This window comes from Callorhinus ursinus, unplaced genomic scaffold (assembly GCF_003265705.2).
Source record: "Callorhinus ursinus isolate GAN/ISIS: 27379988/994484 unplaced genomic scaffold, GSC_fseal_2.0 scaffold17, whole genome shotgun sequence".
Lineage (NCBI taxonomy): Eukaryota > Metazoa > Chordata > Mammalia > Carnivora > Otariidae > Callorhinus > Callorhinus ursinus.
This window is the reverse complement of record NW_027397079.1, coordinates 14327186-14351225: the sequence shown is the minus strand read 5'-3', so window position 1 is coordinate 14351225 and position 24040 is coordinate 14327186. Positions and strand designations below refer to the sequence as shown.

Genomic DNA, 24040 nt, shown 5'->3' with positions numbered 1-24040 from the left:
GTTGTCACTACAAAGCAAGTGTGATGAAGCCCGCCTTTTCAGACTAAAATCAAAGCCCTGCCTTCCAGCCTGGAATTGCTGACCTAAGCATCCCCCCCATCAGCCGGGCTGTATGTAGATTTAGATATCTCCAGGAGGCTGGGAGCCTATCAGGCCTAAACTGATTATTCTAATCAAGTGTTTTAATTAAGCACTTATTGCCAGGATCACAGGAACAAGGCCTGTTTTCAAGCAGTAATGGGCAGTAGTTTTTTTTTTTTTTTCTTCTTCTTCTTTACGGGGATAATGTTTGGCTTTGTGGGGGTGTATTTAACGTTTTTCTAAAGTAGGCCATGGGAGGAGTCCCCTGTGAAGTGCACAATGCTGAGCTGGCAGTCTGGCCAATGGACACAAAAATTAAAAAAAAAAAATTACCAACTGGGTTGCAGATGAATCAGTACCCCCAACAAGGCATCTGTTTTGCATCCTTTGCCCTAAAACAAATGCTGGCTAGTCCACGATTTAAAAAAAATATAAACACGCACACATTGGGTTGGCTTTTATTGGAATGCCTAGATGCAATCTATAGTCAAGTTATGGAAAATTCAGGTCACATAGAAAGTTAAGAAGGCAAATGAAAAGAACAATACAAATCAGACAAAATTTACATCTCAAAATATCATGAAAGCATTTTTGACTGGCTTTGCCTAAAATACTTTGAATATCAATTTTTTTTTTGTAAGCGAATTCTTTCCATTATACAGTCCCCCACCCCCCAACTCTTAGAAAAAGGTCTTTTGTTTACATATTTCCCCAAGGTCACTATTTCTTGTAAAAGCATGTCCAGATCACAAGTCTTTTTAGAAAGAAATAGGCTCATTATACCTACTAACAAGACACTAATTGGGTTGATTTGACCTCATCTAAAATAAGCACCAAGAGATATTCCCAATCTGTTATTTATCGGTGCCAACCTAAAGGACCAGTCCATGTCGAGAAGAGGGTAAGATTATGATTTCACTTCTGTCATGTGGTACAAGCTTTTCATGGTCAATACATCAGAAACATTTCTGAGAATTTAGACTCAGAGCCTATTTCAACCAAAAGTACTTAACAGCATGCTAAACACAGTCCTGCAGAAATTCCATCGAACAGAACTGCAAACACCTAAGTTAACAGTTAAAAAATAAAATCTAAGACGGAGCCATGTTTATGTGGTTTGAGATCTCATAGTTTTCTAAATTGGGGCTTCGTAATACTTGCCAAAGGATTTCCAGGATAAAAAATATTAATGCTAATCTGTGCTTTCATTCTAATAAAATATCAGCATTCATTAGAAGATTAATTACTTCGGTATGCTCTACCAAATACACAAAGACAGTAATAGCACTGATACTGTAAATTCAGTAGCTATTTTGAAACTTTCCCAGCCAATCTGTTTAATAAACACACCTACTGTGCAATTTAGAGTATGTGATACATACAAAGCAGTTAGAAAATTATTTTCAATACATCACTTGAACCTTTATATTTACGACATGTTCACTTGCTATATTTTATCACCATTATACATAGAGGAAAACAGTGTGTACTATAGCTCAATGAACTGAGAAATATTTTTCTAAAAATATTTTTGTGGCTGAATTTAGTGCTCATGAAAAGAGATTTATTTGCCAGAGCGGCTGGGCCGACCCGGGAGTGCACATGGCCGCTGTGCCCGGGCCCGCTCGCCACGCGTTCAGGAGGGCACAGCTGCCATTTCACTTCCAGCTGGATCGGCCACCCCCCTCCCCTCCCCGGCTTCCCCCAGACAGAGCAGAGGCTCCCATTCAAACCAGCTCCCAGGACCGGTGGGTCGTGTGGCCTTACAGGAGCTTTTGTCTCCCTTTTGTGTCCCCCTTGGTGACCTGGCGGTCCAAACCCAAAACTAGCAGAGGGACCCTGACCTTCCCCATCGGGCCGGCTCCCCGCTGCTCGAGTTCTGCTGTCTTTCCTAGATCTTAAGACATGTTTACGGTCATGACTACATCAGATCCTTTCCTTCTCACGCACATTTCCCCGGAGCATCTGATGTGGTCTCTCGCCTCCATCGTGAAATGGAGCTTCGAGGAATGGTTAACAGTAAAAACCCTGTGGTTAATTCTATCAACTCCCCTCGACTTTTAGGGACGAGAGAGGACCTCTCCGGCCCAGTTTTTTTTTTTTTTTCATATCTTCTGCTACGTTCCACCAGCCTTAGTTTTCTACTGTGCCTCTTAGTTGATAATGGTTGAGGACACTGGCCTGATGAGAAAGAGAAGAAAGGGAAAGGAGCAGTTCTCCGATTAGCCACCCACTTAGGATTGCACTGTCCTATCCATCTAGTGATAGAAAGTTGCACATTTTTTTTCAACCTAATACAAAAATATTAACACTTCTGGACATTATAGGCATAAGTCGTTATATCTCTACAATATAATAATTTATACTGTACAGTATAACAGATAACAAAAGGTGCAATCCTTTTAAAAAAATCACACAGTTCACATGTTTTTATCATTTTATTTTTAAGTATAAACTTTTTAAACACTTTACATAAATTAACTCCTCTGAGACTAATTATTTGATGTACAGTAAATTGTAATTCATATAAAAATCCATAAACAACTTGTCTCACATAATTTACAAAAAAATCAGGGTTTCCTTTGCTTATCAGTGACAAGGATTCTATTTGCCAGTTTTTTTCCCCCCCAAGGCAAACCACGTTAGCGCTGTAAAATCCATTATGAAATCCCCGCCAGGGCAGAAGTCACGTGTGCCAATGTCCTTTTACAAAGTAGCACAGGGAAAGCAGTTGGGATGTCTATAAACAGTAATTTTGCCCCACATTTTAAAATTAACAGAGATAGATATCACATCCTATGCAGAGAGACTACTTCTTGTAAGCAAAGGTCGACAATTCGGTAATATCTGGAAACACTGTATGCATTTTTTACCTTAGTTAAATACAGTGCCTCGAAGGAACGGATGGCCTCGCGCAAACTGTTTTGGCCTTTTTTTTTTTTTTTCCTTTCTTTCACTTATTGATTTTTCCTTTTAATACTTTCAGTCCGACTGAGTGCAGCGATACGCATATGTAAACATATTCTTTAAAGCCGATCACCTTTAAGGTCCCTCAGAAAAAAGTGTGGTTTTCGTTTTTTTTGTGTGTGTGTGGATTTTCTTTTACTTTCTTTCTTTTTTTTTTTTTTTAATAGCAGTCCATTCTCCCGGAAGGCTCTTCTGTGTCGGAGAGTCCGATTCGGATTGTGCTACAGAAAAATCCGAGCAGGGGGGGTGTGGTTGAGGCTCGAGAGAGACGCAGCGCCCCTCCCCCGGCTGGGTCCGCCTCCCAGCGCCGGGTGGCCGCCGTCCGTCCGCCGCAGCCGGCCCGGGGGGTTACCTCTTGCCGATCTCGCTTTGTCGGAGGAACTGGATGTTGTTGGCGCTGTCGGCCAGCTCCGGGTACTGCTCCACCGAGAGTACGTAGTACCCGTCGTAGCCCTGCACCTTGCCGGCGCTCAGCAGCTGCCGCTTCTCGCCCTCCGTCCAGAGGCGCGCGCCCTCCTCGCCGTCGCGCACGCGCTGCTGCTCGCGCGCCCAGGCCCGGGCGAGCGCGCGCTGCCGCGCCTGCTCCAGGATGCGCGCCTTCTCCTCGTCCAGCGTCATGCCGTAGCGCACGTGCAGCGCCAGCGCGCCGAACTGCATCTCCACGTCGGCGAACCTGCGCGTCCTGCCGTTGACCACGGTGGTGGACTGCGACACGGTCACGTTGATGCCGTTCTCCAGGGCCTTGCGGCCGCTCGTCAGCCGCAGCGTGCCCAGGTCGCTCTCGGGCGTGGTGGTCTTGATGAAGTAGTGCGTGTCCTTGCCCTCGATGGTGAAGTGCAGGTTCTCCAGGTAGAAGGCGTTGTTGAGCACGGCCGCCACCTTGATGCAGTCCTCGTTGGCGATGTTGAGCACGTTGGTCTGCACGCGGCCCTGGCTCACGGCCAGCATGACGCCCTTGCCGATCAGCGACTTGACCGTGGCGAACCACAGCCACGAGGGCGCGCCGCTGCCCTTGCGCCTGCTCACCTGCACCTCCGCCATTTTCCCCAGGGACAGGAAGGCCTTGGCCTGCCTGGCCACTTGTTGCTGAACTCCAAAAATGGGCTGAAAAGCGAAACAGAAAGAGGGGGAGGACGGTTTAGAGAACATCTGCAGCTCTTGGTTGCCGGGGAGCCAGGCTTCCTGGCAACGCGCCCAGTCCTGACAACAACCCAAAAAAGAGGAGGGTGGGGGCCCTTCTGTGGAGAGCTCCCAGGCATTTGTTAAAACCTCAGTGGGTTCTCTAGATGAAAAGGATTAAAAACACAACAAAACAAACAACTCTGGATAGAGGAAGGCACTCAGAGGTCTCCTCCCCTCAAGTTGATCCAAATGAGTTTTGAAACGTAAAAGGAGGTGACTCCATCATGTATTAGTTAAGAGCTTTTCAGTTTCTGATGTGGGCAAAATAATGGTTGTAGCTTTTCTCTTTCGGTTTCTGGACGCCCCTTTCCCACGCTCATCCCATTTGGGGAACCCCGTTTCTCAGGGTCACTGCGGCTTTCTCCATGGGAACCCGGAGAGGAAGGAGCCAACACAGGCTGAGGGTTTGAAAGGCTGGGGGTGGGGGTACTCAGCACGGGACCACCGTGTCCTACTTTATATGCTTTGAAATTCCTGTGCTTTAATTTAGGTGAACTCTGTCCTCTGTCCCGGCGAACACAGTTTCTACCCAAATTTCGCCACTGTTACCGGTAGCACAAGTGAAATGTATAGAGCTGAGTGCACAGCGGGACGGCTGGAGGTATTTATCACTTTAGGAAAACGTTTACTTTTTTGGAGACTTAGGGACGGTGGACCATCTATGCTGGCAAGCGTTTTAAATTGGGGGCATCTGATTTGCAACGACGTGGATGGAACTGGAGGGTGTTATGCTGAGTGAAATAAGTCAATCAGAGAAAGACATGTATCACATGACCTCACTGATATGAGGAATTCTTAATCTCAGGAAACAAACTGAGTGTTACTGGAGTGGTTGGGGGTGGGAGGGATGGGGTGGCTGGGTGATAGACATTGGGGAGGGTATGTGCTACGGTGAGCGCTGTGAATTGTGCAAGACTGTTGAATCACAGATCTGTACTTCTGAAACAAATAACGCAACATATTTTAAGAAAAAAGGAAAAGAAGAAGATAACAGGAGAGGAAGAAAAGGGGAGTATGTCAGAGGGGGAGACGAACCATGAGAGATGGTGGACTCTGAAAAACAAACTGAGGGTTCTAGAGGGTAGGGGGGTGGGGGGATGGGTTAGCCTGGTGATGGGTATTGAGGAGGGCACGTTCTGCATGGAGCACTGGGTGTTATGAACAAACAATGAATCATGGAACACTGCACCAAAAACTAATGATGTAATATATGGTGATTAACATAACAATAAAAAAATTAAAAAAAAATTGGGGGCATCTGAACTCAGCCATTTCTTCTCCTGCCAGATGTTTGCCTGGCCAGTGTTTCCCCAAAAACATCTGTTTCATCTGCAGCAGTGAAAGAAACATTTGTTTTTCGGCGCTTGGGGCAGCCTCCAGTGTCTTTGCTGGGGATTCCCTAAACTGTCCTTATGGTGCGCTCCTCTTTGACAGAGGACTCGAACCACATTTAGGAGGCTGCCTAGGAAAAAAGTTGGCAAGTCCATTTGTACAGTAGGACTTAAGTGTTCGCAGACATGTTGGGAAGTTAGACACAGCAAGGACATGCCTATTCAAATGCATTGGGAAACTTCAGTGTGTCTTCGTGACACTTTATCACTGTAGATGTATTTGCAATTCGAAATGTTAAAATGGCTCCCAGACCTTGGAAACTTGATGGGTTTTGCTTCTTAAATGGAAAGGTGACATCTTGAAGAAGGAACTGTTTTATGTGAGGTATGAAACCTATACCAGAAAACAGAGGTATTGGCACTGAATATACTGTGTGTGTGTTGTGTGTGTGTGTTTCAGCCATGATTGCCTTTTCTCTTTGTATTCACTGAAATTATAGGAAATTGCTCGGGGGGGGGAATTAATCTAAGAAACTCTGCCCTCTCTTATCATTATGGGGTAACCCAATTTCTTGATCTTTAATTATTCTTGCTTTAAGCTAGAAATTCTAGTGTTTCGTTGTACATTCCTTTCTGATCTCTCAATGGCAGGAATTAAAAGGGCCATTTTCTGAAATGGCAGCTTTGACTTTGCAATTTTCCGTTCTTTTTCTTTTATTTTAGTTCTCAGAACAATTATAGGCCTCCTGAAATGTTATTTTCAGGAAAATTCTATAAACACCTAGTTGCAGATGGAGCTTTATCAGAGGACATTTTATTTTTATTTTCAATCTGTTCCCATTAAACACTGTTCAGATTTTAAAGAAGTTGAACTTTGCGGCATTGTTTGTGGGCTGCTAATTTGTAATACGAATCCCCTGCCCTCCCATTTATAGTATCTTTGCCTTAAGGTCCCAAGTGCTATAAATGTGCTTTCACGGGGGTTCTCTGTAGAAAGCTTGCGCTAAAAAATGAGCTCCCTCATTTTATTACCTTCTGATAATGTCTTTTTATGTTTTTATTAGCATCACTAAAAACAAATTCAAGGCTGTTTAACAGGCCCCTGGTTTGCTGCACAGAAATGTGATGTTTTTCTACCCTAAAAGAGTCAAAAAAATATTAAAAACCGGTCTGTGGTCCAGCTTTCACAAGGGCAGTTTGATTAAATGGGTAAATATGACACAGGTAAGCCATCTGTCACCCTTTCACAGTTTTACTTTTTGTTCTTACCGGTATATCATCCCACTGCTGACTCTTCACAAGTTCATAAGAAGGCTCGGTTAAATCAAATTTGGGAACAGGGAATCCAGGAATAGCATTGTGCAGATGGAAACCGAATGTCACCAGCCAGCTGTTAACATCTAAGAGAATGTTCAAAATGAACGGTGTTAGAGTTATTTTATGCTTTCATACATTTAAATTCTTACCTTTAAGAAACCCCCAAATTCACAAACAGTAACCCGAAGAGGAGTCCATGCTTGCCTTCATTCTCCAATTCAGACCCCATTCCCTATTCGCGGACTTGAAGCCGCTAGCCTCCATAATGGAGCTATGGCAAGGGCTATGGAAAACACAGTCCGATAGCTGCTCACTGAGACTGCATAAACTGTCACACGTGCGGGGGTGCATCCTGTGCTAAAAGTAAGTGGTAAACAGGGGTAATAACAATGCACAGCAGCATGAAAGAGCCACAGTTGAGGTAAACAAAGGGAATTGGTAGTCAAGACTGGTCTTAAATAGAAGTTGTGTGTTATTAGCTTTCAAAAGTGATTGCCCAAGGATATGCAGCTTCCACAACCCATTTTCTATTAATAAAAACCCTAAATTGAGAGAATTAAAATCAAGAGTTGATTCTTAATCAAAGATTAATGCTGAAAACTGGCAGAACTGGCCAAGGGCACAAAAGTTCTGATTACCATCAGCTATGACTTCAAAGGCTCACTTGTGCACAGGTGGGGGCGAACTTTTTGGGGAGAGAACCTGGAAACCTTTAAAATGGTATTTTAAAATATTGCCATGTGACTCCAAAAGCCATTAAGCGCAGAATAAGGCTTTTATTCTATTCTGGAGGTTATAATGTTACAGAACGACTCAGCAGGCTTGCAGCTTTATGAGTACAGTTGGGTGTAGATTATTTTATATATTAAGCACATTGCTGGAAAATTTGAAATTGCATTTCACCTCATATATTTTATGCTGTTCCATCTCTCTTTTGATGTTTTTCAGAAACTGCTGCTATGGCATTCCCTGCAGTCCACACTGCTAGGGAAGGATGGATTCAGGAGCTGTGGGCTTTCCCACCTTTCAGGCAGCCCTGTCAACACCTCTTAAATAACCAGTGGTAAACTGCTTGTCAGAATGATGGAGAGCCACTTGCTTCCTATTTCCTCCTCTAGGGCACAAACTTCACCTCATCACCAGGCTGGCAGGTCCTTTGTCCAAACGTCATATGGCTATAGAAGCAATGGTATTCTCCCTTTTTAAAAGGAGGGGTGGTGGTGGTGGTGGGAGAGAGAAATCCCAAGTTCATCACATAGAATAGAGAGCGATACTTTTTTGGGGTGTGCATGTGTGTGTGTGTGAGTACATAAGAGATTACGGAGGGTCTTATGTTTTGGAGAAAATTCTCCTGAATGGCAGTGTCGGGGGCAAAGGTTCTCCTACTATGAACAATGTCTGTGTAATAGTAAAAGAATAAAAAGATCACAGGGTCTTAAGTATTGAAAAGCATTGCCAAAATAACGGGACTCAGATGCCGATGTGTATTGAGTAAGCTGAAGGAGAACACCATGAGGGTGTTGCTGAACCAGGATTGTGAAAGAAGCAAGTTTCAGCTGGTTCACGTGGAGGAGAGCTATGACAAGCTTTTGGCAGTCTGGGAAAGCAGGAAGCAGATGTGAAATGAACAGGGGGCAGCGTTTTGAGAGTTGTACCAAGAACTGAGAAAACAGGCATTTCACTATGCCTCAAATATTGAGTAAGAAAAGAGACAGCTTGAAGGAGGCCCTAACACAAGCCAAAACAAAACAGAGAACCCCAAACCAAACCAAAAACAACAACAAAAAAGAAAACAGGAAAGAACCTTCCTCCAAGAAGCATACATGTGGTAGAGAGGTTCATGTGGTAGTGTAATTCAGGAAAGGAAGGTGGGGGCAGAAGGATTCAGAATCCATGCAGTGGAAGATGAGTGGAGAAGTCAGAAACTGAAGTGAGCCAGAGCAGTGCTTGCAAAGACTGTGTCTCTCTCATCCTGGTGGTTTTGTGGTGGCAGAAGTGGGATGAGATGTTTCAATCAGATCATGCCCGAAACCTGGAAAGATCTTACTATCCCCTACTGGCAGAAAAATTTGTGTGTGTCTATTAGTAGTGCAACCATGCACGGACTGCCTCAAATAGCACAAAGACAGTAGTGAAAACAGAAACAGGATCCGCTGACTGAGCAGGTGGTGGGAGAAACTGTTCCTTTATTGTCCTGAGGTGATGGTGGTGGAGAGTTTAACATCCCGGGAATGAGATGGTGAATCGCACTTTGCCGTGTTTCACGATTCCTCCATTAGAACTTCACACGCGTATAAAAGAAAAACCAATGTTACACATTTGTAAGGGAGTTAGTAATTAAAGCAGAATTGCACATATTTTATACCATTAAGGGAGGCATTATTCTCCCCATTTCACGGTTAAGGGAACAGATTAAAAAAAAAATTGTGACTTGTCTCTAAAGCCACATGACTTACAGGAGAGGGGTTGGGATCGGAGTTCCAATTTGGGGACTCCCAAGTTCATCCTGTTTTCCACACCCCCATGTTACCTCCCTTCCTTAAGTGACTGGATTCCATGTCATTTCAGAAACTTGTGGCCTTGGGCATTGGAGACAGAATAGGAAGTAACAAACTATGCCTCAGTTTCCCTTTCTGGTTTCTCTATGGTTCCATAGAGAAATAAACACATTTAAAAGGCTAGGCATTTGATTTTGCAAGAGTAAAGTGTAAGGCTAAAGAAAGCAACTCCCATTATTGTGTGTACTCATATAAGGATTAAAGTAATTCAGCATTTGGAAAGGAAAAAAAAAAAAACCCAAAACCTGCTTACCTGTGATGTAATCTTTCACATCATGGATTTTGCTTGCGGGATTGTTATTCCTAAACATATAGAGGTTAAAAGGAGCTGGGTCCTTCCCAATTCTTTTCCAGATTTCTATGTCAGGTGTTGTCCATCGTCCTGCCAAAATATCATAATCTCTTTCTCCAAAGTGGATTAATTTCGTGAGTGGGTCATATAAGCCACCATGAAATCCAATTACCAGTTGAAAGTCAACATTGGAGTCAAAATAGATTTCACCGTATGCAGTATACTGAATCTGTTTTAGCATAAGCCCATTGCTACTGAAAACAGCCAACGGTGTCCCTGTGTTATCTGACGCAATGTAGAATTCATCCCCACTGCTGATTTCCATGGCAAAGAGATGTCCCTGGAGATCATAATAGAGAGAAGTAATTTCTGAACTCGAATGGTTGTACACATGAGTAATCCTCGTGGGATAAGTTAAGTCAGCATAAAAAAACTGCAGGTGCTGTCCCAGACTGGTTTTGCTAGATACGCGCCTTCCCAGGCCGTCGTACCGATAAATCACTGTCCAGCCACTGCCCTTACTGTAAACCCGAGTCAGAAGCCCCTTGGAGCTGTACTCGAAGATCTCTGTGCCTCTTTGACGCAGAAACCCATCTTCATCCAACCGATACTGAACATCCCCGAGGCGGGTGATCCTGTCTCGCAGGTCATAGCGAAGAGGTGTCAGACGGGCACTGTTACTCGGGTTCAGTAAATGGAGGTTTCCATTCAGGTCATAGTTGTAACGCCACATGATCTTTTCATTTAGATAAACTGTTTGGAGCTGTCCATCAACATCATATTCGTAACCATATTTAGTTGTGTTGGCAAAGGGCCCTATTTTGATTTCTCTTTTGGTTACCCGGCCCATGTTATCATATTGAATTGTAATCCAGTACATGAGTGACCTGAATATCTCATACTGAATTTCCTTGATGCGGCCATGGGCATCAAAGTGCTTCGTATAAGTCATTACAGCTGTGGAAATGATCTGGTTAATATCATAATATATAACTCCAAATTTTCCAAACTGTTCAACTTTGCCAGAAATGTCATCAAACTGATAGAGATCAATGGGCAGTGGCGTTTCATTGATGACACCCTGCATGCTGGTCACTCGAAAGCTGTTGTCATAGCTATAGTCAAATCTCGCATTTACCATCCCATCCTCACTAAAGCGGAAAATCTGTCTGTCAATCAGGGGGCCAATTTGCCTGTATCTAATGGTGCAAATAAAACCATCGCTCTGGAGGTTTACCGTTTTGAGGACTCCCGCTGTTTCGTCATAGGTAAAACTGACTCTTGTGCTATCATATAGAATCTCGGAGAGCCTGGTCTGCCTTCTGTACTTGAACAAGACCCTCCGGCTGGTCCCCAAGAAGGCCGTCTGCAGAAGCAGCCCCTCTTCGTTGTAGTCCGTGATGACAGAGGCGTTGCTCTCGGGGGGGTTGTAAATGTTGCGGTAGTAGCCGATGGACCGGATGGTCTGCATGGTGTGGCGAGCCACACTGGGCATGGTGATGGCAGACAGCCGGTCCCACATGTCGTATTCGAAGATGTACTGCCTCTGGCTGTGAAGCAGGAGGACCATGGACTGGAAAGAGAACAGACTGTTGTTCAATATGTGGGGGGGGGGGGGGGGGGGGGGGGGGGGGGGGGGGGGGGGCAAAAGTAGATCCAGTGACCACACGTATACAGAAACATTTTGCTTGAGAAAATTATTTTCGTTTTAATTGAGTTATCCTTGACCTTACATGTTAACGATTCCCTGCCTAATTTGCTTGGATGCTTCATTGTGAGGGGTTCTGCAGTTAGTGGCTCAAGATTCATAATGTGCCACTTGTCATGATTGTACCATTCTTTTTCTAGGCATTCACAGCCAAGCAGCAGATTGTCGATGGATGTGGGTAAGTCATGATACAGGCACGGGCAAAGCTGCTTTAAAGACAATATTTCAAGGAGAAAACAGCATATGGGAAAAGCAATCCTATCCATAATTAGCAATTATTTAGGAAGGTGGCTTTTCCCCCTCATTTGACTGAAGAGCCACTCAAATCATGTTTTAATTTCCAGTGCATGTGGGGGAGGAGCAAAGCATTCAAAATACTACTTTATGAAGACGAGACATAAAATTAGTCAAAAATGGATAATGTGTGTATAAAGCATCAACGTCAACAAACATTGCTAAATCACACGGTGAATGAGAGTTGTAAAGGCCCTTAATTGAAATATGGATCCAGGTATGGGTTTTGTTTGTTTGTTTGCAAATTCTTACCTGTCATCTGGAATGACAATAAAATCTACATTTTGACATTTCCTTTAGCGAGTACCAAGTCTGATTTGTGTCTCAGCTGCTGTAAGAAGGTTTCTGGGCTACGTTCTACTTTGGTGCTAAATAACGCGGTGAATAAATATATAAATTAAAATGAGTTCTGCTTATTTTGCAAGTAATTGCAGAAAGACACAAGACAATCATTTATTAGGCCAGCATGAGAAGCTCAACCCTGAGGCTCAATAGTGAATAATACAGCTCAATAGTAATACAGAGCATGGGTGATTCTCTCCTATGAGGAAGCTTCTCCCAAACCCTGTTAGACCAAACGCAGTGATGGCAGATCAGGAAGGATGCGTGTGTTAGGTGCCCTCCTGGGACGTATGCTTTGCTTTTGCCAAAGAAACACATAATCCCTTGTCCAAGGCTCGTTCCCTTTCTCTTTACCGTCCACCATCTTTGAAAGCAGCCTGCAAGCCAGGTTCTGCAGTTTCCTCTGTGGGCATATCTAGGGGCAGTCTTTGTCTGCTGGCTGTGTAGGAGATGTCTTGTGAATTGTTCCTAATAGTTTGCACTGTGCCAAGGAAGGCTTGGATTATTGCTGAATTCACGGGAATTAGTACCTAGTTGTGTAGTCATTTAAAATCACATCTGATGATAATAAAATATTACTACTTCTGCTATGAACAGGTTTTGGTTTAGTGTGCCTATCCTAGCAAGGAAATGGAAATGGTTTGGTGGATTTTAGGGATTTGGGAGAGATGATGAAAATACTGGCTTTTCTCATCCCCACTGATATATGAATGTGACCTCAGTTACTGCTGGTAGTGGCTCTTATTAATGACATGCTCTTTGTCTCCTTTTAAACAATTTCCCATGACATTATGATCACTACTGTCAGTTTTTAAGGTCTTGGTATTTGTTACACTTCTCTGTAATGCACTTAATTTACATTGGGAAAAGTGTTCCAGGATGAAGTGGGGACCCACTCCCAGTTTCTTTGGGAGGAAGTTGTCTTGGGGCTTGTTAGGTTGGAGGGTGAAGTGTTTTCCGGGCATGAGGACTTGCTCCCAGGAAGGGATGTGTGTAGGAGGGCTTCCTCTGTGGTCTCTCATCAAATCACCAGTAGAGTAACTGTCGACTGTGATGATTAGTGTGGAGGGGAACTGTCACCCAGTGGGCCGGTCCACTGTCTCAAGGGTTGAGTCTCTTCGAAGGAGAGCAGATGAGCAGGTTTGTGAGAGAAGAGACTGGCAAGTAGGGGAAGCATTTCAGAGTTGGGAGGCATCCGTGGTGAGCTCTGAACCTGACGCTGGTTCTCTGGAAGGCTAGACCGTGTCGAGGCCGTCTAGATGTAGACGGGATGACTGCCAGGCAGTGGGGCGAGATGTAGACTGAGGAGTTGTGCAGAAGGCCTCTCGTGAAGAACAAGACAGTGTGAGGTGAGTGAGGACGACAGTGTGAGTGACAGTGGCGCGGACTTGTGTTCTGGGTGACAGGTCACTCTGACCGATGCACGTAAGGCTGGAGGCAGTAACTGCTGTGTTTGTAACTTGGGTTGCTGCCTGCCTGGTGGTGGCATGCTCTGAGGTGCGACAGGCACTGGGGCTCAAAACAGAACCCCTCCCTAGGGCTGATGCTTGTCTCAAGGGCAAATGAAACGTTCCACGAATATGCTCTTTGGCGGGTTCTGTTTTTTTCAGAAGGGAAGTGCAGGGAGGTGGCCGGTTCCCTGTCCCTTTTCTGTTGCTTTCATCCCTCGGGACCACAGTCACCATCCCAAACCTCCCAGAGTACGACCAAGGATTTTGCACACGGGTAACTTTAAGGTATCGTGCCTAGTGCTTAAGGATGGGGGAAAGCCTAAGCGGGGATGCTTACACCTTTTATGTGCACAAGAAAGGAGAGATGCCACAGAGTGCCTGAAACGTGGCTTCCTTAAAAATAGCCTCTTTTGGTTAAAAATATGCATAAATAGGATCTCCATGCTTTTTACGGTTATGTTGAAGCTCTGCCAGCGAGAGTGCAACACTCACAGCTCCCGCTGTGCTGACGTAAGGCTCCTTCTTAAATGAAAGAGCTAGCATGGAGGTTATTTACTAATGACTTACATGCTCAAGGTCTAATTTGTGAATGTTGTCGATGTAGAAACTTGGCAGGTGGACAGCGTTACTGCTTGTTTGTTTGCGGCATAAATCACTTACAAGGGTCTCAGGTAGTAGAACTTAACTAAGGAGAAACTACTTTGCTAATGCAGAAATTCATCACCCGCTGTACCAGTGCCACTTGCATGTTGATACTTAGAATAATAAATGGAGCCCCGTCACATGCCCCCCGTTCTCCTCCCCCACAGTGCCCTGCGTGACTGCTGAAAAATACTGATCATGGCTCCCTCCTCTGACTCTCACCGTGCAGGCATACCTTGTCCAAGTATGTGTAGCTCCAGGTTTTACCGTCGGCAAAGACCCGAGATACGACCCTCCCCTGGCCATCGTAATCCACTTTCTCGCTCGTCGTTCCCCGTTGCACACTGGCAATCTGGCCGGTGGACGAGTAGGTGACATTAACTGCCATCAGCTTGCTGCTGGGCAGCCAGAGAGTCGGGTGCCCTGACGTGTCATAGGCGATCCTCAGCAGGAATTTACGGTGGTCATCGTAGATCTTTTCTGTCTTTGTTGTTCGATCAAAGTCAACTGAAAGGAGGTTTCTGCCGTTAACCTGTTACAACACAAACAGGATGATAACATGAATCATCCTATTCCAACGCCAGTCCCTTATTACTCTTCAGAGGCCCTGCTATTGTTTAAACACCATTTATGATGATTGATTCTCTTTGTCAGTAAATTAATTTAGCAACTTCTTGGGTACAAGTGCAAGGTAGTAGATTAACAGCTCCTTTAAAAGGTTTCATTAAGCAGAAAGAGAAGCCTGGCATTTGTTCAAAACCTCTTCAATTAAATGCAAACTTAAGCAACTGATGAGAAAAATACCAAAATGTATTTGCTTTAAAGTTTGTTCAGAAGATATGAAGGTGGTCAACATGACATCACTGTAACTTACTCAGAGCCCCTCCCTCTGTAAGACACTGGAAAACAACTGCTTAGTAGATTAATCATGGCTCTATTAAATAAAAGCAGTAAATGTGACTCTGGCCCTTTGAAGAACAGTTAAGTAGAAGTTGGAACCTACATTACAGTAAATTATTAATGAGTCTAAATAGCAGGAGGTTACAAACATGATCATTGCTTTTGGCCCCATGCTGAAATGTCACAAGTTTTTAGAATGCCTTTCCCTTTAATAACTTCTGGTTAACTGGCAGGGACCTCAGATGTTTCACTCCCGCATCTACAGGGTCCGACAATTATGCTTAGGGTACAGATCTAGCACGATGTTGTTGTAATTGGGTCTCCGTGTGGCTCTGTGCCATGTCCAGAATCTCTGACTACATTTGGCTATTACTGTCTGGGATCCAAGGCTCATACAGACCAGCACTTGTTACTGCAAAGGAAATGTGGCCGTGGTTACACTCTACTTTAGAAACAGTCTGCAGCGTACTGAGGACCCCCGAAGAGTGGATTTTCTGTAGCAAGACAGAAGCTTTCGGACGGTGATAGCCTGGATATACCAAAAATCTGCATCGACTACTGGACTGTTTTAAACATTAAACAGGAAAATCTGAATTTTACATGAGCATGTCTTAGCTAGAACTTTCGAAGTGGACAGCTGCAGCTGATCAGTTAGACACACATAAGCACACACACCACTTCCGCACCGACATCCACACCGACGTGTATGTGCACATACAATATGCATGTGTATTTATGTAAACTCTGGGATAAAACTCATCTGTGCATTCCATTATTGACATTAACCAAGCCCCATGAAAAGATACTCTTCAAGCTTAAACTTTTCCAATCAGCGGTTCAAGGGGAGTACCGTAATGTCCCTGGAAAGGTATGGAAAGGTTTACTAGAAAGTCCACGGAGTGAACTAGGTGATGTTGGAGGCAAAAAAGTACCCAGACAGACAGGGCACAGAAACTGAGAAAGGGTAGAGCCCTGGAGGGCAATCCGGAGATCTTAATGTTCCGGTTCCGTCCTTGCAGATCCAGCTGGTTGCCACAGCAGAGTCTGTTGTGTAAGACATGCATGTGTGTGTGCATGTGGGTGCGCTGCGGGGAGGAGCCCAGGACTCAAGGAGCCCCATCTCCTTACCTAACAGGGTCTAGAGGCAGCATGACTTTGGGCTTTGGCGCCTCTGAAGCTGTCTGTCCATCTGTGAGGTGCTCGGGTGAGAGGCTGTAGGCTCTGTCAGCGATCTGACTGAATTCTGCCAGGCCAGCTAGAGGCTTTCAGGGCTTCCGTTCTCCCATGTGGAAACGCCTGCATGTTAGTCCCTGCCTTATGTGAATTCTGGGGAACTTCACGAGGTTAGGCTTGCAGAATGCTTTGCGGACCCCAAAGAGAAGCTGCTGGCTAATATTACAAATACCTACTTTAAAGCCTGTAGGAAGATTTGATTTGCCATCAGATGAACTCAACAGTCAACTGGCAGGATCCAGCTCTTCTTCAGCTTATCTTGGCACAAAATTTTTGATACCTTAGGATGAGGTTTTGCACGATTTAAATGGTTTCTTATGGTTCTTGGACGTATTTCTCCAATTGTGATTTAAAAGAAAAACCAAACAAAACCACCACCTCTGAATGTTTAGGTTTGCCCTCTTTTCTCCTTCTCTAGGTAATTCCAGGCTGGAGCCAGCCCCGTCGGACTGCCTGTGCAGTTTCCAAGGACTGTGCAGCCTGCAGGACTGCCCCATCTGTTTGCATTTTACTTTGTATTCATTTTAATTTGTACTTCAATTCTTTATTGCCTTCCTTAACCACACTTGCTCTCTGCAGTGCTGCCTCTGGTTAGAGCATGAGCAATCTGGATGGCAGACTGGACTGCAGGCCTGCTCCGACTGTGTGCGTATCAAAGGGAGCTGGGCAGAGAGCAGCGCGGGGCCCCTTCTTCCCACCGCCTGCACCCTGCCGCCCTCTTCTTCCTCTGGTCCGTGGATGCGGCTACGCAACACCAAAGCATCCGGGAGACAATCATGTGGTAGTAGCTGTGTGTGCCACCGTACCCAACATGCCGCCATATGGAAACATCTAGAAGCGTTGGGATACTGAACATCTGGGTACAAGTTTCAATTTTCCTTTTTATCCAGACAAACGCGGTGCAATGCCTTTCTTGCGTCCTCAGATCAGAGCAATGAGGAAAGAATTAGCATGTGGCTATTTCCCCCCACATTCCCAATGAGCTAAGGTTTCAACCATTTTCGGATTGTTTCCAGATACCAGTCATTGTTACTGAATATGTAAGATTTCAAAAGATACGAATAGACCTTTTGTTTCCTCTGTTCTTCCCATACACACCCAAACTTTCTCCTTCGGGTATTATAAACAAAGTGCAGAAGTCAAGGGACATTTCCATTCTAGGACACAGTCCTACTTAACTCTACCTTTACGAAATTATGGCAACGCTTCTACCGCTTTTTTTTTTTTTTTGGACAATCATAAAGGCCCGGCATTGTTCCATGTTCCAGTGGCCTTTTAAATGAATAGTTTTAATATAAAAAATATCAATTCAAATTGAATAGTTCATCTAAGATGAAAAACCTTAGATCATTACTGTACCTCCAGCTATATAAAAATGAACCCAAATGTTGTGTTTGGAGAAGAGATCACCATGAAGTCCTTTGTGATATACAGCATTTCTTTTAAGCAAGCATGGAAAGTCCCTATTTTCAAAGATCATGTCTAGCGTGACTGAGGAGATCACAGCATCCCTTGGATATGGGAACGGGGGTAGTGATCATCTTCCCTCCAGAATGCTTGAAAAACTAAGGTATAAAGATGTTAAACAACGCCTTTATGTTTAAAGACATCAAGCACCATCAGATTATATTCATGTATCTGGAATGTTATGGAGGGAAGTGAGGAAGGGCTGTCTCATTACCCAGTACACTCGGTGACAACATCACGACTCCCCTGTGTCCCTGTTGGAACATCAGCTGGTTGCAGACGGTTTTGTGTCTCTCTGCATGTCAGCCAGGGCTAACAGCATGGCACCATCCCACTCTGGGCTGCGCCGCTCGGCTCCGAGTGAGGAACAGCACAGCACGCGAACGTGACTCGCAGAATGAGCTTCAAGTATGCTATCATATGCGTGTAGGCCTTTAAAACACACTTTTGGCTTTCAAATTTTGAGAACTGTTTTTTTTAAGTGATTCACTAACTTTTTTTCCTGTAAGCATCTGAATTCTGGGAAAGTTTAGAAGATACATCTTTCTTTTCAGAATACCATAGCAGTTTTTTTTTTTTTATAACTGATGAAAGACTGGTTCCAAAGTCCATCACAGACAAAAAATGAGGAATATTTACCAAACATAAGAGAAAGACAAGAAATTTTTATGCCTGTGTCGTTTTTTTTTTTTTTTCCAACTTAGCCACAAACAAGTGAGCTCTGGAAATATCTAATCTTTAGTTTGCAATGCTTTCCCACATCTCTCACCATTTCATTTGCTTGTGACTCCTGACTGTATTTCCCTTTCTCCTTAATGCACGTTTCAGAGCAAATGCTTTCCATGTTGCTAGTTCCTTGTTAGTTTCCCTTTTCTACTCTTTGCTTTAAAAAACGTTAAACTACAATATCTGGTGTTCTCTTATAGATATGTCATCTACTTAAGAGTTACGTTTGTGTATAGCAGTCAAACATTTGCAAGGATGTGCTATCCATACAGCTTCTCCCTTGGATCTAGATGCAGTGAGATAATCCATATTTTAAGACTGGCTTTTCCTCATTCATTCACTGAATAAATATTTGAGGACCCACTCTGTGTCAGGCAGCTTGCTGAATTTAGGCAAATACCTTAAGAATGAAAAGAAGTTTCTGCTAGGAAATAATGAAAGGTAAGCGAGGGAATGTTCTGTTTCAGGGAAGGGTGGGAAGCAGGTGAGTACCGATCCAGTGTGCCTCGGGGGCCTTTGGTCCTTCCCCCACCCCCCCACCCTTCACTTCTCTTCCCTATTTTGGCAGACTCCGTCCGGTCCAGTCTAAGCCAGGTTTTCCTATCGTCACTCTCTCCCTAGAATTTCTCCCTTAGAACCACAGAGGAATGAAATTAACAGTCAGAGCCGGCACATCCAATCTTATCTTAAAAGAAAGAAACCCTCCCTTGTGATCTTGGCACTGTCTCTATGAGAGCAATCACACCTATCAGCTGGAAATCTCCTCCCAGTGTGGCTGAACAGGCTACTTTAAAAACAGGGCATTCTCTGAAGCGACTTGCCAAGGCCATTGTGGTGGGCCCACTATTTAGAAGAAACTAACACCCATGCTTGTGCGCTCTTGTCTTTTCTTCCCCCAGAGTGAGGTATCTGCTTCATTTTGAATCAGGCAGAGAACCAGAGACGCAAGATAGGATTTCATCTTTTCCTCTACTCTTCCTGATTTCTTTTTATGCCTAGAAAAGCCATGTTACAAAGAAACAGAGGACACGCTTAGACAGAGCTTGTCTCAAAGAAGAGAAGGCAGCATATTCTGCGGCCAGTTTCCGGGCAAAGCGTGTCCCACACTCTTCCCTTGTTCTCCTAACCAGTGTGCTAAAGGGCTCTCTCTTATTTACCTGCTGCGTGGATATAAATGCCTAACGTATGCCTATGTGGTAGAGAGTCTCGGGGTTAGGGTTAGGGAATATATAATCATGCCTTTTATTTGTAGAGTACTTTCACATTGTCTCATTTGATTCTGTAACAATTGTGTGACGTGGAGGCAGGGCAGGGTAAAACTGTATTTATCCGTTATCTGTATCCAGTGAATTGTCTATGCTATGAAGTGTATGTCAATGACCTATATAATGTCTATGTTATAATGTCATAATGTTATGATATTATCTTGATAATATATTACTTATATTCTATATGGATTATCATGATATACATAAGGAAACAGGTTTCAGACATGTTATGATTTTCCCATAAGGTTTATTATTAGCAAAAAGTGGAGCCTGATCTAGAACCCTCGTTTTTGGAATTCTAGTTAGTGCTGTGTCTTCTCTGGTATGTGGAATGAGGAGCACAAATGTGAGCAGCATCTTTGTATCTTTTGGTGAAGGAAGTCCTGTGTCTGAGGGTAGGTGTGACTCTGTGCGTGTGCGTGCACAAGCACACGTGTCCATGTACACCATGCCCATTATAGGGAGAGCTGGATAAGATAGAGCCTGTGAACTAGCTTCCAGATTGCAATGGCCCAAGGAAGCAGGGGTCCTGGAAAGAAGTAGTAGATGGGGGCAGCCACCACTGATTCCTAGGTTCAGGAGTGGGAAAGGCGGGGGAGCTGGAGTCTACTCGGTCAACAGGCCAACCCTAGGAAAGGGACCGGAAGCAAATCAGGAGCTGGCTTCCTCTCCTGTCACTTTACCTTCACCTCTACTGTGCTCTTCCCTCTAGGTTCTCTTGCTTTTCCTCCTCACTTCTCTCTCTAAACAAGCCCCCCTCTCCAGTGTCCCCTAGCTCCTGCCTGCCACAATTCCGGAGCCAGGTGGCTTGGAGTTAGGGCATCCTGGCTCCCGCAGCCTGGGAGATGGGGGAGGTGGGAGCATACAGCACTGGTTCCAGAAGGTCATGTATTTAGAGTCCCAAACGCCTGCCTTGAAATTGAAGTGACATCAGAATGTAACCTGTAAGTTGGATACTGGCTGTATGTGATCCACTGATCCTTTATTCCTTTATTTCTGTTTCTTGGAAATAGCCAGAGATAATATATAGTAGCTGTTTCTTACTCCCTCAAGGATTGTCAAAGTAAATCATGTGGGCCTCTTATAATAATAATTTAACCATTTTTGGTGCAGGAAAAAGGACATTAATGGTATGCTCCATGTTCTGTTCTCTTTCCTTGACTTTCAGTCTTTTTAAATGGCAAGGGGAAGTATTTTTAGGAACAGTTGTCTCCATTCATCTGATAAACTAAAATCTGTTTGCTAATAGAAAGAATGAGCCAGGTTCAGTTTACAGTGTCTGAAGGTGGTTTCGTGTAACCTGTGTTTTAGTACCTATCTATGTTGTCTCTACCAAACAGCTGTCATAAATCACAGCTTGCTTTCTCGATATATTTGGTTCACAATGGGAGGGAGGGGAAAATAAAAAACACCCAACAAGGTAAGGTGGAGAACATTTTGCAAAGATCAATTACACTAGCATAATCAGAAACATCATTGCATTTCTCATAAAGACAATATAAATCAATAGCGAGGAGGCAGCACTTAGGTTCTGCCACTGATATTCTTCCACGTGAATATATTCGCTATACGCTAAAAATATTGAGAATGCAAAGAAAGAATCCGCTTTTCAATGTCCAGCCCATCTCTTTATGATTTGGAAAACTTTCAATATTTAAGCTCTTATTTATCCTCATCCCATTAGGAAGCCATCAATCTTTACCGAGTGGCTAAAGGAAAAGTATAAGATGATCAAGATAATATTAGTAAAACAACAATGGACTGACATCCAGGCTAGTTGGGATTGTGCTCCATGCAACTGCCTGATTTCTCAAGGAAGAACTGATTTTTAACCACAGGCACACCGAGGAAAAGCTTTTCTCCAACAGTTGGCTTCTACTAAGAATGACCTAATGGCCTGACGGCTGGCTACACCTCGTGCAGGCAGGGAAGGTGCCGCCCTGCATGTGGTTCTGGGCAGATGAGGATGAGGAGGGGATGAGCGCTAGGCACCCCCTTGGGGACACGGACGGCTGGGTGGCCGTCGCCTACTCTCTGACACTGGCTTACCCGAAGCTTCCGACCAAAGACGTTGACTTTTCCTTGGGCTTGCTCTTTCCGGAACCTCCACTCGACCAAATTTTGACCGTTTTCACCAGGAAGACTCATGTTTCTTTTGGCAACCGTCGGATTAGCCGTGCCGGCCAGAACGTGGGGCTCCGTCTGGTAGTGTGAATCGAGGCCACTGGCGTAGATGATTCTAAGGGAGCCATCATAACCGATCTGATAGCTGTTTCTTAACTGATCTGAAAGACAAGGAGCCGAAAACAGGAACTACAGATATGGATTAAACACTCGGTTGGTCCGTGCAGTTGGAAGTGATACACATTTCTTAAAATGTTGACCGAACTCCATGTATAGGGAAACAAAAAGTACCGAATGCTGTCCTTTTAAAACATATCACGACAACTTTGATTTCTGGCGTTTCGTGCTGGATAGTAAAGGCAGGCTTCAGGGGAATTTAAAATCCTTCTCCACTTGAGATTTCTTTTTCTCGTTTGCCTGATGGAATGCATGAAGGGTCATTCTCCACAGATGTGCCAGGAAGGCTCTGCCAAGAGCCACGTACGTGCTCCCTTGGGAGGCTGGTGTGTCGCGGCAGTCCCTGCCAGGGTCTCAGAAGAACCCCCCTCCCCTACACCCATCCCTCCCTTATTTAAAATCTTTTGCAAAGATTTCATATCCATACGTTGCATACCAAAAAGATAAGACGATATTTCCCTGAAACTGGACTTTTACAAAAGCAAGCCATCTTCTATTTTGTAAAAAACCCCCTCTTGCATTATAGGCTATTGCCTCAAATTAAAATTTTTCAATGATATCGGACCATTTGGGGAAGAAAGGAATTCAAGCAATATTAATTTTAGATGATTGCAGAGATTACTTGAGAGAACTGGTAAAAATAATGAATCAAAGAAGCTGAAGCTTAACTCAGATTTGGTAATTATTCTTAGAGTTGTGACCTCAACAATTGCAACTGTCACGGTAAACAGGCTTTTCCAAGATTATGTCAAAAAGGAATATGGCAGGAGGTTCCGCCACGAATATATTGGATATGGACTGAATGGGAAAAAAAAAAAAAAAGCCCAGCTATTACATAAACGGGCACGCAGAATTTGGTGTCAAATTTCCAGGGATCACATCATATGTGGACTGAAATGCAGCATCATGTGCGGACTCAGAACATGCTCTGTCTCAAATGACTGTAGTTCCATGGCCCTGAAAAGGACCCACTCCCCAAAACTGCAGCAGATGACTCACAAAGGGTCTGATGATGCACGTGAAGAGCTGCAGTGAAGTTGCTTTTGGAAGCTGGAGTATACGTTACGTGATCTAAGATACATAGATATCACAAAACAAACAGTACCTATAGACACGGGGCTGTTTCACCAACATCTCTAGAGGTTTATGTTTTCACCCTCCCTTTTCTGGCTCATCTTAGAACATGGGTCACCACATCCTATGGGGGGTGCTAGTGGCATTTAAGGTTACCTGTCCCAAATTAGGCTTTCATGTTTACCTTGAACCATGGTGTAGAAGGAGTCGATCGAGGACAGATTTGAAGTGATGCTGACATCCTCTTCACGGCTGGATGACTCGATGTCCACCGTGATGGCCTTGTCCATGTCCCCGTGCAGGTTTGTGACGACTCCAGTTGGAAATGTAACATTTGTCAGACGACCTTCGCTGTCATAGCTACATAAAAGAGGCATCGACTCAGTGTTAAAGAGCAAACAGCAGGTTCTCCTTACATATAAATACCAGGGGCGGCAATATCAGCTGTAGAGATTTGGAAGGATATTTGCCTTTGTGCATGAGCCATGCAGAGTGAGGACTTCAAACGTGCTTTGAAGTAATCAAAAGCCTGTTTAAAAGAGAAAAACCTCACCGGCGAGAGCAAGAGTAAACAGAAGAGGTCTCCACCTCAGCATCTTCTTCTCTGAAGTGTGACCAAAATCCTCCTGCACATCCAATTTGCTGTTTCAAAGGGAACATATTTACTGATACTAAATTCCTTAGTCTTCGCGGTATTTTCTACAAAGTAGAATTAACTCACTGTTATATCAGTTTTTAAAGTTTTACTAACTTATGCCCTCCACGGAATAGGAGTGCTATAGGAATACATGAAACTTTGTAAAATGGTATGCATACAATAAGTAAAAATATTCTTGTAGTAGCTTGTGACATCTTCAACAAATTAATACAATAAAGCCATTTAAAGACTTTCTTATTCCTCATTGT

General features: G+C 44.1%; 1 protein-coding gene across 4 annotated transcripts in view; it reads right to left on the bottom strand.

Moving 5' to 3' along the window:
* Window positions 1–3252: 3252 nt before the first annotated feature.
* The window catches only part of TENM3 (teneurin transmembrane protein 3), a 1496942-nt gene continuing 1476154 nt past the window's right edge, over window positions 3253–24040 (bottom strand). For all 4 annotated transcript variants that reach the window (XM_073902279.1, XM_073902283.1, XM_073902281.1 and 1 more), the window contains 6 exons: window positions 23319–23494; window positions 21809–22044; window positions 14401–14697; window positions 9690–11301; window positions 6831–6961; window positions 3253–4152 (listed from right to left, as the gene is read on the bottom strand). In XM_073902279.1, coding sequence (XP_073758380.1) covers window positions 3397–4152; window positions 6831–6961; window positions 9690–11301; window positions 14401–14697; window positions 21809–22044; window positions 23319–23494 — 3208 coding nt within the window. In that variant the 3' untranslated portion in view covers window positions 3253–3396. The remainder of the gene's footprint in view (window positions 4153–6830; window positions 6962–9689; window positions 11302–14400; window positions 14698–21808; window positions 22045–23318; window positions 23495–24040) is intronic.